At 33.6% G+C, this 14254-nt stretch overlaps 1 protein-coding gene across 3 annotated transcripts in view; it reads right to left on the minus strand.

The window, feature by feature from the left end:
* Positions 1-456: 456 nt before the first annotated feature.
* Positions 457-14254, minus strand: part of LOC140802384 (uncharacterized) — a 28032-nt gene continuing 14234 nt past the window's right edge. Inside the window, exons 9-21 of one of the 3 annotated variants that reach the window (XM_073157892.1) lie at positions 13855-13919; positions 13047-13113; positions 12894-12954; positions 12720-12775; positions 12552-12629; positions 12342-12453; positions 5099-5187; positions 4964-5020; positions 3767-3890; positions 1297-1463; positions 1140-1212; positions 936-1065; positions 457-845 (exon numbers count right to left, since the gene is read on the minus strand). In XM_073157892.1, the coding sequence (XP_073013993.1) occupies positions 695-845; positions 936-1065; positions 1140-1212; positions 1297-1463; positions 3767-3890; positions 4964-5020; positions 5099-5187; positions 12342-12453; positions 12552-12629; positions 12720-12775; positions 12894-12954; positions 13047-13113; positions 13855-13919 (1230 nt within the window). In that variant the 3' untranslated portion in view covers positions 457-694. Of the gene's footprint in view, positions 855-935; positions 1066-1139; positions 1213-1296; positions 1464-3766; positions 3891-4963; positions 5021-5098; positions 5188-12341; positions 12454-12551; positions 12630-12719; positions 12776-12893; positions 12955-13046; positions 13114-13854; positions 13920-14254 lie in introns of all 3 variants that reach the window. The other 2 variants (XM_073157891.1, XM_073157893.1) reach the window with 2 other exon arrangements.

Raw genomic sequence — 14254 nt, forward strand, 5'->3', positions numbered from 1 at the left:
TTATAAACTTTGTAAATTTACTACGAATTTAATAAACAAAATTGTGAACTATAGTCAGAAATTCATAGTTAATTTACAAATTTCATAATTAATTTATAAATTTTGCAGTTCTATTTACTAACCTTCTTTGTCTCTTTTTCCATTAAAAATAATTATATACAAACCTCTCCTACAAGAAAAATAATATAGTGGAGAAATAAAATATAAAGAATATGTAGTTTGTATAAGATACGAGAACCTGAACACAAGAGTAATGTTATAAGTGGAAAGTGCATCTATTTTAGATAGGGAAGTTATTTTCACACCTTTGATGAATGAGATTTTCAGTCTGGGCTTGTAATTTGGCTGGAACAGTTCCGAGGATACTTACACTACAAGTCGATAATTATAGATCTTTCATCGATTAGATGAGAATATAGAATTAAATTATCTGCTAAGACTAAGTAATTATACAGCTTTAAGAAGTTGCAGCTTTTCTCCTTTATATTTATTGATACGAGCAATTTCAATGTTTCTTTAACCTACATAAGGATATACAAACATCTTTGAGTTTGTAAAATGTAAGCACTTGTGACAATTGTGAATCAAGGAACTCATTCTCATTCCAAACGGAGGCTTCAACTTAGTACATACGACTTTACACCAACATCTCTCAATAAAAATGGCCAAGTCATCAAGGTCAATCTTTTCGATATTAATCACCAAATAAATTATTCCTGCTTATCAGCGTCCTTACTAGATCATTAACCAAGACCACCTCTGGGGATTTAATAAAAACAAGAGACAAGTAGAATGAAGACATTCCCAAAAGACCAGCCAGTGAAATGGACACTAACTCAAGAAGCCTGCAGAACCTGCACAAATAGCAAAATAAGGGATTTTTGTGGTAGCATTCACTACTCATATTTCGATGCACTCTGAACTATGGGAATAACCTGAATATGGAGATAGCTGATAAAAAAGACTGCAGCATTTTGTAAGAGAGCATAGTGATTAATCCTGAAATGCTGCAACTAGCAAGTAACAGAAGAAGAGAGTAACCCATTTCTCTTACGTTAATAATTCCTGCAACGACATATGATAAGGCTACAATTAGTAAAATTTGATTTCACGATGAGGATAGTTACCATGATATGTACCTCTTAGTTTCTTTGAGAGGATAAGGAAAAGAGCAACGGCTGACAAAGCAGTTACACATGAGGTTGACAGTGCCTTCAATGAAATAGACGAACATCAGAAAATTCTAGACATCATACAATGTCCACAAGTCTAGTGAAATAACTGATTAGTAAATACCAGTCCTTCAGCACCAACGCCAAGCACACAGACAGATAGCCAATCGAGGATGCCATTTAGAAGTATACCAGTAACATTAATTAGAATAAGCCATTTGCTTTCCCCAAGTGAGTAAAATATTGTTGCAAGCAATTCTCGAATAATCCAAAATGGGGAGCCAATTAAATCTGTTTATAAACAGAAAAAAGAACAAAGTAAGAATAAAGAAAACATATAACTTCCTGCAGAATATTGCCACAATCCTAACAAGGGTCCAGAAATCCTTTAGTTGAATGGAGAACTGGATTGTCATTGATAAAAAAATTACACATCACCAGTTCAAATTGTTCAGAGTAGCTAATATTTGCTTTTCTTCCAATTGATGTACGTGTAATGTGTTCTATTTATATGGTTATCTTCCGGTTACAATAAGATTATTCACTAGTGGTGAATTTTCTTTCCACTGAGACTAGAGATTTTACTTATTCCTCTTAAACTTAGGTGAGTGGGTTCACTCAAGTATATTTTCTACTTTTACATTATCATGTTATCATGTAATTATCTATATTGGTTATCTTCGTGCTTCACAAAATTTCATCATGTCACATATGTGCAACATATATATATATATATATATATATCATGTTGTCTTTATACATTGCTCTTTTTTGTGCAAATAACAATTATATTAATCATGAGCAGATAATGGAAAACTTAAATTGTGATTTGTAACTATTGACAACAGTCTCAATATAGATCGCTCTATAACTTTCTACGATAACTCAAGTTTATCTAAAAGTCCAGAGAATAATCTTATTTTATATCATTATAGTGACTTTCTTATGTGACTTTAGCAGGATAGAAGAAAAGTTTCAAATTAGATCAAAAATCTTCTTCTGATGACCATAATCTCTTTTAAAAGTTAATAGAAGAGACTGTATGCGTTTATCATATAGTGTCACCTCCTGATGTCCCTTAGTGACACCTCCTATTTAACCTAACAAGATCAACTAAGAAAAAAACTCGAGCAATATCTCAAACTGACTTCTAGTTAATATGGATCCATAGGGCACATACTCAAATAAGATATATGATATTTATTTAATACTGAGAAGTTCCACATATTGAAATAATATGTTTGTTAGTTATAATTCACATTATTATCCTTAGTGATTTATTATTATTGTTGTGAGCATGCTTAAAATTAGTTATGTCATAAATTGCCGAGTTTTAAATTTTTAAAAAAAATTGCTTACGGATTTTGGACTTATTTGAGTTTTGAATAGATTCCACTAACTGAACTAAAAAAATTAGCCCATAGAATCCCATATTACCATTTCAAGTACTAGTCAGTGTGACGACTGAGCATGTTACAAAGAGACTACCTCAACTTAGGATTAGCCGTTTACCTTCACTTGTATTAGTTATTTCTATTTCCATTGAAACATTATTTTCTTGACTTAGTTTATTTGGGAAGACATTGGTAGTTAAATTTGGATTTTATTATTACCCTTTAAGTTTTATTAAATATTATTTTGGAGTTAGTAGTTCATAATGATTTCTTTTATATTGTGGATTTTGGGAAGTTCAAATTATTAAGCTTCGTGTATCTCAAGTCTATTAGAACATGGCCGGTCATGATCCCGAATTCGGGTCGTGACAAAAATAATATCAGAGCACAATTTAGTAACCCTTTAGAGTCAAGTAGAGGTTTGGTTGCACATTTTCATATTTGCCACAAGCATGGAAGCCAGTTTCGACCTACCCAAGTAGGATCAGTCAAAATAGATCCCACTTGATACGAGTAGGATTAGTAGAATACGATAGGATATGACCCATATTTGACCCCAGGACATCAATTATTGATGTCTCTGTGCCCCTCTATCTCTCTCTTTCTTGTTCTATACTATCCCACACAACTCATCGGCACTCGAGCAAATCCTTAGTGACCTCGACCTCCAACAACTTTAGGTGAGTATTTTTTTTTTCTTTTCTATTTCCTTCTTCTCTGTCTCTCTTTCGTTCTCTTTCTCCCGGTGACCTCGGCGATCTCCGGCGAGCTCCCTCCTAACTCTCTCTTTCCTTCTTCCTCTCATTCTTTCCTTCGCTCTCTTCCTCCCTCCCTCCCTCAGCGATCTGATCCTACTCGGGATCGGCCGAAACTTGGAACCATGGTTCAAACATATTGGTGAACTCATTCGTGCATTCAAACAGTTAACCAGCCATTCGAATGCCCAGCTGAATTCCTGTTAGTTCTGCAGTAACTCCTCCACTTGCAGCCTAGTGTTGCCTCCTCAGAGTGAACTGGCATGGAGCAACTAGACCTCCATTCCTACCAGAATGAGAAGTTAATCCAACACCATCAGCTAAAAACTACAAAAATCTAAATGAGATGATAAATCTGCCAATAGTTGAAAATTTCAGGTTCAGCACATTCTAAAACTTATGCTTATGGCAATAGTTTGCGGTCAACAAAATCTGTGATGCATACAGCAGATAAGTACGGAGGACACCAACGAACTAGCATAGGAATCAAACATGAGCCGCTGAAATAACACTTCAACAATAGGACCCGCCAGCACACAAAAGTTGCTGGTAACTGGCAAAATAATTACCTGCATACAAGACAAAATAAGAATAATTAGTGCAATAACTTTTTGGAAGAACTTCATCCAGCACTAATATTCAATAAGGTAGATGCACAAAGATCAATGAATAAGTCAAAAATAAATAGAAAAAGGAGAATAAGAGAGAGAGAGGGGAGGGGGGGTTTTATGAAAGTTGATGAAGATGATATCTTGGGTGCTCATAAATAATAATTTTGGGGAAACTGTCATTATGTGACATACCAAAGATATTAGTTCCATTTAAAAGCCAAAAGATATAGCAGCATATAAAATCAGAAGTTCTAAGTAGAAATATGCAAAAAGCCTTCGTTTTTTTACTTCCTGCGGTCTAAATTGACTAAGCAAAATTCAGCACAGGCATCTATGGAATAGTCATGACTATATTATCTTAGCACATTGCAAAACTATCTATCTTTCGTCCCTTTATGAATGGAGAGAGGACCTCATAACCTCTCACTTTCAGTTTTAGGAGGAAAAGCTTCCAGTATGCAAAGTATGCATTGGGCATATCTAGGCATGGATGTTTTTGAACTTCAAACAATAGACTAAAAAAATTTATTCTTCAGGACTTCTTAATTTCTCATACATCCTTTTTATCTTCACCATGACATCTAAACAACATCTTAATGTACGACAACGTCTTAATTGCAGAGTTCACCACATCTCCAATATACAAGATTTCTCGTTTCTGCTTTATCATGTTCTCTATATCATGGTCATTAGCTATTCAATTTTGATAGTCCATTATTGCTCTTATACGCAATATTCTGATTAAAACAATTTAACAAAAATCATAGATCAGGCTAATTGAATAAAAGTAGGGAGTCCCTTGTGCATAAGGCTCCTGGCTCCCCACAATGCAAGCTTTGAGGAAGGAATATATATGCAATCGTACCCTCATAGACTAATTGAATACCAAGTAATTAGCACAATTACCATATGTTCAAACTTTTTGCATAATATAACTTGACAGACTGAAAAATTGTTGAAGCAATTACACTTGAACATTATATTTTGAGCTATAGAATATCGGTATAACCCCAAACCTTGTTGACACCTACCATGCACAACAAAATTGCTTTTCTCAGATTCTTCTTGCGAGACACCTTCAAGGAAGGCTGCATATGATTTAAGCTTAAATATTCTTAACGGTAAACTTTTACTGAACTACTAATAAGCATTTGTGCCTCCATCACCTTTGCAAGCCTTGACAAATCAGGTAGCATAGGTAGAATAATTATGCTGGATAAAATGCCTAGAGAAGCGTTTGCCAGGAGATGTGCATCTAAATACAATACATAAAAAATGTTACTCTAAGAATTACAAAATAATTCAGAAGTATATCAAAAAAGAAAATGCCTTTCCATAAGTTAAGAGATGTAGCATTCCATAATTGTCAACTAATCAATGTCATGTGATATGAAGTTGCTTGATCATTCTCTAGATCAAGTAAAGAACAAGGAATCTATTGTGGAAACTGGTGCATGAACTGTAGTAAACCATATCATTAAATACATAATAAATTAAATTATCTTATAATATAACAAGCTATGACTACAATGGTATGACTTATATTGTAGTTTTGGAGAAGAATTAGGAATATATAGATATAATGCAATAATTTTCTTTGCTGGAACTAGGGCTATCAAAAAGTTCGCCGGGTCACGAGGCTCGTAAGCTCAACTTGAACTCTAAATGAGCCGAGCCGAGCTAGATTTTTGAGCTCGAAAGGTTAACCGAGCTTAGCTGAGCTAGAGTTAGCTCGCTCGAGCTCGGCTCAAATACGCTCGATACATAATATATATATATATATACACCAAAATAAATGTATAAATATCATATAGCATAGCTAGTTAAAATAACTCCTATTAAGCCAACCGATCTAGGTTCAAATCCTCTATATTTTTCCATAGAGACTCTTAGATGTTTAGTTCCATATCGAAAATTGGATAACATAGATATGCCTTCATAACTATCCTTCCCTCTAAATGCAATAAAATTGGCTGCTGGATTAGCCTAATATAACACTTAGATTTTGGATCGAGTCATAAGCCCATTAAGCTCTCAAGCCAAGCCGAGCTAGGTTTTCAACCTCTCAAGCTGAGCTGAGCTGGGCTTAGCTCGCTCAAGCTCAGCTCGTTTACACCCTTAGCTGGAACTCAATAATCAAGAGTAACAGAAAAAAAAAAACATAAATTTGGGCTTCGCCACGTCACTCCTGGAGCAAATCAATTATGAATCAGTTATTGTAAAACATTTAAGCATAAGGATGCAAAATTGCAGATGTAGAGACCAAAGAACTCTATTTTGGAAAATATCGATCAAGGCCAAGTATTCTCACTCATTTTGTTTTATTCCCAATAATTAGATCATGAATAGGAGATTAGAGTGACTTGAAACTTCATAATTGTCAAAAAGAAAATCTGTGCTTAATTGTGTTGTCAAAATGGAAGTGTGATTTTGTTTAAATACGTTATCTAAATATGTTTAGAAAAGTGTTTGTTGCATCTCTTCAATTTTCCTTTATTATTGACACTAGCTTTTCTTGCTAATTTAAAATAACTAATAACTTTAATGAACTTTCCTTTACAATAGTCATATTCTTTAAATTGGATTAATAAACTATTGGATGCATGATAGCAAATGTAAGAAATTGTATAAATTCAGCAACTACATTCCACTGAATATTTATTCTTTCTGATTTTAATTAGGACACATCATAAATTCATGATTTCAGTAACTACATTATGTTGTGTTGTTGTGAATAACAATACTATTAATATGAATTTGTGGTGATGGGATAGTCAAGGTATTTTGATGAAGAGAATGTGAAATGTTGTTACATGACAGTATAATACACAAACGACATGAAATGTGTTTAAATGGCTAGTACCCGGACACAAAACATTTAGAAATATGTTATATAGATCGAAACATGACTTATGCAGTGTACATACGAAGAGAATCGAAAAACGGAATTGAAATCAAGTCAAAATGATCAATTCAGCAATTGCAAGCTCAGTGTGCACTCCGCAAAATGTGGTACACATGTGGCATGGCCAGCACTCGTATTTTCTTATGGTAACTAGGCTTGATGCAGACCCGGTAAATCAGGTGTGGACCGAGTGCACAGATCTGAACCAGGAAAGTTCAGAACTGGTTTTGGTCTCAGAGATGGTCCCAATGCCTATAAAAGATACCAAATTCTAACGGACTTCATCCAACTTAAAGGAACTGAAAAGAGATCAAAAGAGTATACTTAGAGAGTTCTAGCGGCTAAAGTGTATACTTAGAGAGTTCTAGTGACTAACTTAAGGGAGCGATCCTTAGTGACACACAATGGGCTGTAGGCAAGAGACAGAGCTCAAACACTTGGACAACATAGCGGCTAAAGTGTTGTAAGTATTTATTTCTATGATTGAGATAAATAGATTGATTCGGTTTGGGCAGATCTGGTTTTTCACATTAAAAAATTGTCATAGTATTTGTTCTGTTTTCCTATTTCTACTCATTTTCGGCTTTCCCTTTCTATATCTCTCTAAACCTAGTTAGACTAGAATCCAATCTCCCTTGAAATTTCAATTACTATCGGTATTAGAGCAGGTTTCTCCTACCTAAGAGAGATCCAAGAGATGAATTTACCTAGAAAAATTCAATCAACTGTTAAACCTTCATTCTTAGAAGGTTATCCCAATTGGAAAGCTAGGATGAGAACAAGCCATCCTTTAGTCTATAAGGCCTCGTTCACATGTGAAATAGAGGTAAAATAGGAATAAAAATTCTTATTTGCTATTACCAAAATAAGAGATTTATTTTAGAATAATCATTCCTATGTCTACTTATATTTTAGAATAAGGGTGTAATAATTATATTTGATGTGATATAAAGTGAAAGTAAATAAGAAAAAATAAATCGAATATCCTTCGATTTGATTTAAAATAGATTGATGGAATAGATGGTAAAGAAATTACTATATTCTATGTACACAATGCATGTATACAAAAATGTATTATCATACTTTACGTATGCAATGCTATAGGGCGCTAATAGGTGTACATAACTATTTCGGTCGTTTACATGTACGATGTACACTAGTAGATAGGTAATGCTTTACACATTGTCTTGCAATGCTGCAGAGTCAAGTTTTAGGTGTGTAATGGCTAGGAGCAAAACAGTAAGTGTAACACCCCCTTTAAAAGAAAACAAAAAAAACTAGGTGTCACATGCACTCTTTCTCCACTTACAGCACACTAACGCGTGCGCTGCCTCCTCTCACCTCTTCCCCACCTCTTGCAGGCAGTTACATGAGTTGGAGAATTTTTCACCTCGCCAAAGTGGAGTTAGGACTCCACTCCTTCCATGTCACCAACCATCTCTATAAAATCTAACCCTTTTCTTTTTCTAGTCGTTCTCTTCTCCCTCATTACTTTCTCTCTCTTCTTTATTTCGTGTTGTCGAAAAGCTCAATAAGGGCCATAGACCACCAAAGCATCAGCAGACCAAACCAAACCCCCAATCCAATTCGCAAGCCTATTATTATGAGAGGAAGATCTCGAGACTCGGGAGGAGCCCGATTGTTAAGGAAAGTTAGTCAGATTTTAGAAATATTTCAAGCGAGTTAGATTCTATGTTAGTACGGGTAATGTAATTGTTGTGATGATAATTATTTTATGTCATTATTGGTTACTTTTACATGCATGAGCTATTGCTACTTAATTATTAATTATTTACTATTAATTGCTTTCTTCATGATAGACTCTATGCTTAGTTATGACATATGTTAACTTGATAATCATGGTGTAAATAAGGTAATAGAAGACATGATACCATATGCACATACCGTTATTAGTCTAGTCCCGACTAGGCAGTGCCCTTCACTTACTCATCCCGGAGTTAAGAATGGAGTGTGCTGTATAGTATTATTATATTAACGATTGATACCTGAGGTCATTAGCTTGTGAAGCATTCAGGTGATTATACTGCTTTATTTGAGACTAGTATAGGATGATAGTAGAAAGATGTTTGAGATGTAGGGTTATAGCTCTAGCGGGTACCCAATGATGTAGGGTCAGGGAGTCCATTGAGTTGTGGACTCTTTCCCGTTGGATGCAGTAATTCTACTATGTGCGATGATTCGATTACAAATAAAATTCCTGTTGTGCGATGATTTGGCTACAAGTAATAATTATGCTGTGTGCGATGATTTTCTATAGCGGTGATGATGTTGGGATATGAGCCTACGACTTGAGTACATAGTTCTGATAGCCACAAACAACCTATGTAGCATCACCAGGCATGTACGGGCAATATTACCGCTACATAACTATTCATTCTTATTGTTATATATACTATATGGAATTATAACATCAATAATATGTTTGCGATGTGGATTATGACACATTGTGAGTTATCCTGATTTGTTCCAACTTATGATGATATTATGCACTTCTATATCTTATGATTAAATGAAAGTTCATTGTACATATTTACCTCAATTATGTTGATAATTATGGGCATGCATTAGTATTTATCATGCATTACATTATTCATAGCCTATTTTTTAATTATTCTTACTGGGTTGTGTGTTCACCGTCTTTTTTGTAGAAACATTTCAGAATTAAATGTAGAGGATGTGAATATCAAAAAGTACCAGATTTATTTTTCTTATTAGAAATGCTTGTTCTATTTTCTTCCTAGTTTGACTTTTAACCTCTGTGAGAGTTTTTATATTTTAAGTTTGTATATGGAAATGTATTTCTAGAAGCTTGTTGAAACTTATAATACTTATACTTTTGAATTATTTGCTTGAATTTTTATAGTATTTTTCTAGACCTATCTTAGAAACATTGTAAAAATATTACACTGACAGGTCATGTAAAAGTCACGTGGATTCTTCGACGTGAAAAACACGTGATTTTATTAGATGAGTGTTTCAGTAGGTGTGTAATGTTAGGCACGTAATAGCAATACACACTAAGGCACTACTAGTATAGCAATACTATTCAACTCATCTACATATGCAATGCTTGCTACTAGATATGTAATGCTTCATACACTAAAATGCAATGCTCCAACCAATGAACGAGAAGTGTGTAATGCCTAGAGGCAAGCAGTACCTATGCAATGGTTCACCAACAATGCTAAAGAGTTAACCACTAGTAGGAAACAAGGTAGCCATTTTCTCCAATAGCTATATCTAAAGTTATGTAATATATATATAAACTAAACTAATACAAAGTCAAAATTCTACTTCATATTTTGTAAAAATATGTGAAATTTACAAATCACACCCTACATGTTATCTATTTTGTGATTCACACTCCGTCTTGAGATTTTTGTAACTTAACCCCTATTTTTTCCTTATAATTCTCATTTAACACCCTCAATTAATTTAAACGGTACTAGCAAAAAAATTTTGTTATAATATATAAAATAATTTATAAATACCTAAACTACTCATGATTTCTTCAAAAGAGTGGCAAATTAAGAAAAAATAATGCTAAGGGTATTTTAGTAATTTAGTCAATATTAGTTATTCAAAATAACGTCACGGTGTTAAACAAGAATTATAGAGAAAAATAAGAGGCGGGTTACAAAATCATCAAAGACAATGTGTGAATCACAAAATTGATAAAATATAGGGTATGATTTGTAAAATACCCTAAAAATATAAATATATAAGACGTCATAGGAACTAACAACAGCACTGTTATAAGTCATCATCAAAAATAAATAATATATCAATTTACTTACAACTCATTATAAAAGTTAAATACGAATATTTATCAAAATCCCACAAGAACTGCTTCCAAGCATGTCGAACAAAAAAATTTCTATGCCTCCACATGTACAAAATGACTAGAACATTGTTTTGGAACATTCGTTACGAGCACATACTAGCTTGAACATTATCAACAACATTTGAAGAGGAAAATGAGTACTCTCAACAGCATTGGAACATTCATTACATGCCAGATAACTGAGTCACAGTTCACCTAATCTAGATTAGTTTCTGTCATAAAACATTAGTGGAGTTAAACAAAAATTTAAAGAGTCATTTAACTGATTTATTAACTTATTAGAATCTAAAGAATATCACAAGTACAAGTTGAGTAATTTATCACAAATAAATAGGACTTGAATATTAGTTAGGGCTTTATGTTATCTCAAGCGTATGAAGGTATATAGCCGATCGTGTTCTGATTTTGAGTCAGGACAATAGATGTGGTATTAGAGGTCACACTAAAGTTAGATATTTCATCCCACCTAGTACTTCTCATACACAATTAGATTACTTCACAATTTCTCCAAATGTATTTGTCGAAAGTAAGAATAATTTATGAAGTACAAAAGATATGAACTTCAAAAACTTGAATGGGAAAAAGGGCATGGTGGTACTATTGGAGCCAAAGGACAAGGGAACCTTCCTCTCTGCAAAATGACTTGACAACATGTAAGAAGGTCAAAAAATATCCTCAAGCAATAAGGTGACCCTGAAGTATGTACGATCAGCAGACATACTCTCCTTGAACTTTGAAGATAACTTTGACATCTTGTGAGGAAGTCTAGAGAACATTCATCTGTGTGAAAGTGACTGCCAACTCAATATTCTTTGATGTAAGCTGACCCTAGTTCTAAACAATTAAGAGTCCCAAACTCATCTCGATGCCATTCTGCAGTGGCATTGACTGGATATGATAAGATTATTTTTATAGATGGTTCTGAGATAAGTGATTATGTAGAGCAAGTGGAACCATAATTTTAAGGGCCCTAAAAGGAAATATCATGTTAAGAAAATTGTCATGAAATAAAAATAAGTAGCTAACTTATTCCAGTTATGAATTTGATCGATGGCATTATTGGACTACTTCTGTAGATTATGCATATCATCAGCATGCAATCACAACAATTCTACTTGAAAGTTTAATACCATGGTTTATTAAAAAAAAAAAAGTATTTTATAAGAAAAATATATGTTCAAGTAAAATTTTTGTGTTCATGTTATAGAAGATTAAAAGTTTGATTTTTTTTTCACATATCAATATATAGATTAGGAAACTTGCTGAGATGTGTTAGATCACACTACTCATATTCTCAAGAACTTATAATTTTATAAAGAAAAGTTAACAGAGCTAGGAACTGAGTACATTTCCACAGCAGTGACCACCACTTAAAACATGTGTAGATAAATGTTATTCTTAGGAATTATCATTTTATGTGAAACTATATAATATATACAATAGACTTTATATACTATATGTAGTAGTGATCCTAAATAGGATTATTCCCTACTTTTCTCAAAAGTAGAAGATAACAATATAAGATAATATGGACACAATTAATATTTCTAATCTAGATATGTAAGTGCCTGCACACAGGATAAGATAAACGTATTTTATCCTGTAATTTGTGTGCTACAAGTTTAAAGATCCAACTTACAGGAAAGACACGCAGCAGCACCAGGAACAAATGATGAAAAATAAAGATCCGTGAGAGATGCTATTTGAACCAAGCTGGAACTTAGTGTTGCAGGAATCAGTAATGAAAATAACTGCACACAGGAAGTCCATGAAATTACAGAGAATACAACTATCTAGTATTTTTACATTGCAAAAGCTGTAATTTCATAATTATTGATTAGCAACTGACCTTATGAACATCTTTATCCTTAGAAAAGTCCTTCCAACTAAAATTAGACTTTCTCTCTGGTTTTCCGTTGATCAAAATCTGAAAACAATAAGATGATAACAGAAGGTACTAAGCACTATCTTTGATCATATTGCTTTTCTTAATCAGATAATTACAAAAGCTAAAAACCTGGATTGCCCATTGCAGAATGGTCCCTATTGAAGCTCCAATAGATACAAATATTCCTGAGTGGACATACAGTAACAAGAGAATAGGTTTTCAATTATCAGACTGTCAAGAGTATATAAGTCAACTACAAGACCTATAGAGGTTAGGATGTTGCAATAGAAACTGTTCCTTTACCTGCTAATGGAGCATTCAACCTCAAAATATTTGAACCTCTAATTAAGAGACATAAGATGCACTGTCATGTCACAAGAGTATAGGACAAAAAATGTAAGTTATTGTAGTTTATAATTAAAAAAGCTGGATGAAGGGAGATTGATGCTGACTTACAGATGCAATTATGGAAATGCTTGTCATGGAAGGGCTTAATGAGGGAATAATATTATCTCCATCTGCACTGTATGCAATAATATCTGGGTTTGTTATTCCAGCCTTTCATTAAGTGCCCAACTAGAGAGCTAATAATCATGAAAAATTTTAGGGAAGTTTGCATTTAACACTATACCTTTTAATGATATGTGGTTTACACCCTGCTTTTCAATATTTTTAAATCACATCCTATGTTTTTAGAAAATATTTGCAGAAGACAACCTGAGTTGGGTTAATAACACTAACAATGTCTACTTAGATGATATAACAAAACGGATATTTTATGAAGATCAACATGTTGTCAAACTAAATGCCTAATATACCCTTAGCATCTTCTTCTTAGAGAAGACCATAGAAGGTAAGCCTAAACCCAAATAGGTAGGTAGAAGTGATCTCAGTTTTTCGGCTAGGAGAATAGTGGAAGGATGTTGCAGTGAAGAAAGGCAGCGAAGCGCTAAGGCAGAAAAGCGAAAAGGGAGCTAACATGAATGAGAAGGGCTAAGGTTGTTGAGTAGACAGAGAATATGAGATTCTTAGATGTGAAGACAGGATTATGTTAGGAAACAGTATTTTGGTAATCTCTTCGTGCAACTAACTTAACTTAAGAGTTTGGTTAACTTCAATTAATGGCTAGCAACAAGATATGCTCTGCAAATATTTTGAAACACGCAAGGTGCAATTTACATATTGTAAACACAGGGTGTAAACTATAAATATGTGAAGAAATAAGGCATTAAATGCAAATGTCCCAAAACTTTACCAAACTCACGTGAGACAACCAAAGCCAACTCCAACAGATCCAGCAAGGAGAATGCAGGGGGTCATTATCTTCAGCTATGGAATAACATATAGCATCAAAAGGAATGAGATCTAATCCATAAAAAAATACAATTCTTTCATAATTATGTTCATAGTTCAAACTAGGTCATTTGAAAGCAAAGTTATGAGCATGAGATAAAAGAAGTCACTTAATGGAGCAAAACTACATGCTAGGTAGAACATTATTGATAGCATATTAATTGAAGACCAACTTTTACTTGGTAAAGGAGGTTGCAATGGTTACAAGAGTTAGGAAGCATGTTCCTCATTGCACACAACCACAATTGGCTTCAATTATACAATTAAGTAATTGGAAAGGAATATTGGGCCTAGTTTCAATTTAGGGGTAT

This window comes from Typha latifolia, chromosome 15, assembly GCF_019914945.1.
Source record: "Typha latifolia isolate L0001 chromosome 15, TyphaL0001v2, whole genome shotgun sequence".
NCBI lineage: Eukaryota > Viridiplantae > Streptophyta > Magnoliopsida > Poales > Typhaceae > Typha > Typha latifolia.